General features: G+C 41.6%; 1 protein-coding gene across 1 annotated transcript; it reads left to right on the top strand.

Annotated features, from left to right (window-relative positions):
- The first annotated feature begins 423 nt into the window (after nucleotides 1–423).
- On the top strand, nucleotides 424–1,123 carry LOC101590506 (low molecular weight phosphotyrosine protein phosphatase). Its single transcript, XM_004638552.2, has one exon. It carries the CDS (start codon nucleotides 475–477, stop codon nucleotides 949–951), a length of 477 nt encoding a protein of 158 aa, XP_004638609.1. The 5' UTR covers nucleotides 424–474; the 3' UTR covers nucleotides 952–1,123.
- Nucleotides 1,124–1,139: the final 16 nt, after the last annotated feature.

The following is a 1,139-nucleotide window of genomic DNA, read 5'->3' as shown; positions in this document are numbered from 1 at the left end:
TTTATAATCATTATGCCTTTTAATATAATACCTCCAAATAATATTTTGTGTAAATATTGTATTTGTACTGGTAAATTGGGTGGGATTTTTTTTTTTTTTTTGCTCTAAACCTACATGGTATGTTTCTCAAAAACAAGTTGGTCAACAGCTATTGAATTATTAACCACCTGATGCAATTAATGCCTTTAGAGGAATGCTACTGGACTTGCTTCCATTCAATGATTCTTCCACATGAAGTCATAATGAAAGGGAGCTTCCTGTGATTCAGGCTTCACTTTGGAACTAAATTAGCCAGTACCTTGTTTTTAGATTTCTCACTGTCCAGAGCTGTGATGAAGTAATTCTTGTTATTTCAGCTACACTGTGTGGTTTTTTGCTATCACATCCTGAGCTTACTGACACAACTTCCCATTTTTTTTCCAGTTATCCACCTCTTCTATAAAAGTCTGTCAATAGCGACCATGGCGAGGGAACATGGCTGAATCCGGACCAAAGTTGGTGCTGTTCGTGTGTCCAGGTAACATTTGCCGATCGCCCATTGCAGAAGCAGTATTCAGAAAACTTGTAACTGATCAAAACATTTCAGATAACTGGGCCATTGACAGCGGTGCTGTTTCTGACTGGAATGTGGGCCGGGCTCCAGTCCCAAGAGCTGTGAGCTGCCTAAGAAATCATGGCGTTAGTACACACCATAAGGCAAGACAGGTCACCAAACAGGACTTCGCAACATTCGACTATATCCTGTGTATGGATGAAAGCAATCTGAAAGATTTGAATAGAAAAAGTAATCAAGTTAAAAACTGCAAAGCTAAAATTGAACTGCTTGGGAGCTATCATCCACAGAAACAGCTCATCATTGAAGATCCCTCTTACGGGAACCAGTCTGACTTCGAGCTGGTATACCAGCAGTGCCTCAGGTGTTGCAGAGCCTTCCTGGAGAAGGCCTGCTAGGGCTGGCCAGGCCCCGCTGTGGTCTGCAGTCATCCAATCCAGCTCTGCCCTTGCCTGTGCTCAAGCCCCAGTCCCCACCTGTTTCTCCACCTGACTTTACTGTTTCCTTTTTAAAAAATAATTGTAGGTGCAGATCTGCTGTATTTGCAGAAGAATAAATAAATATGCTTGATTTGGTATTAAAGAGT

This window comes from Octodon degus, unplaced genomic scaffold (assembly GCF_000260255.1).
Source record: "Octodon degus isolate 3935 unplaced genomic scaffold, OctDeg1.0 scaffold00099, whole genome shotgun sequence".
Lineage (NCBI taxonomy): Eukaryota > Metazoa > Chordata > Mammalia > Rodentia > Octodontidae > Octodon > Octodon degus.
The sequence above is the reverse complement of the archived record's forward strand: the minus strand, read 5'-3'. Positions and strand labels throughout refer to the sequence as shown.

Coding starts and splice junctions, on each gene's coding strand:
- LOC101590506 (XM_004638552.2), top strand. CDS start 475: ATGGCTGAATCCGGACCAAAGTTGGTGCTGTTCGTGTGTCCAGGTAAC.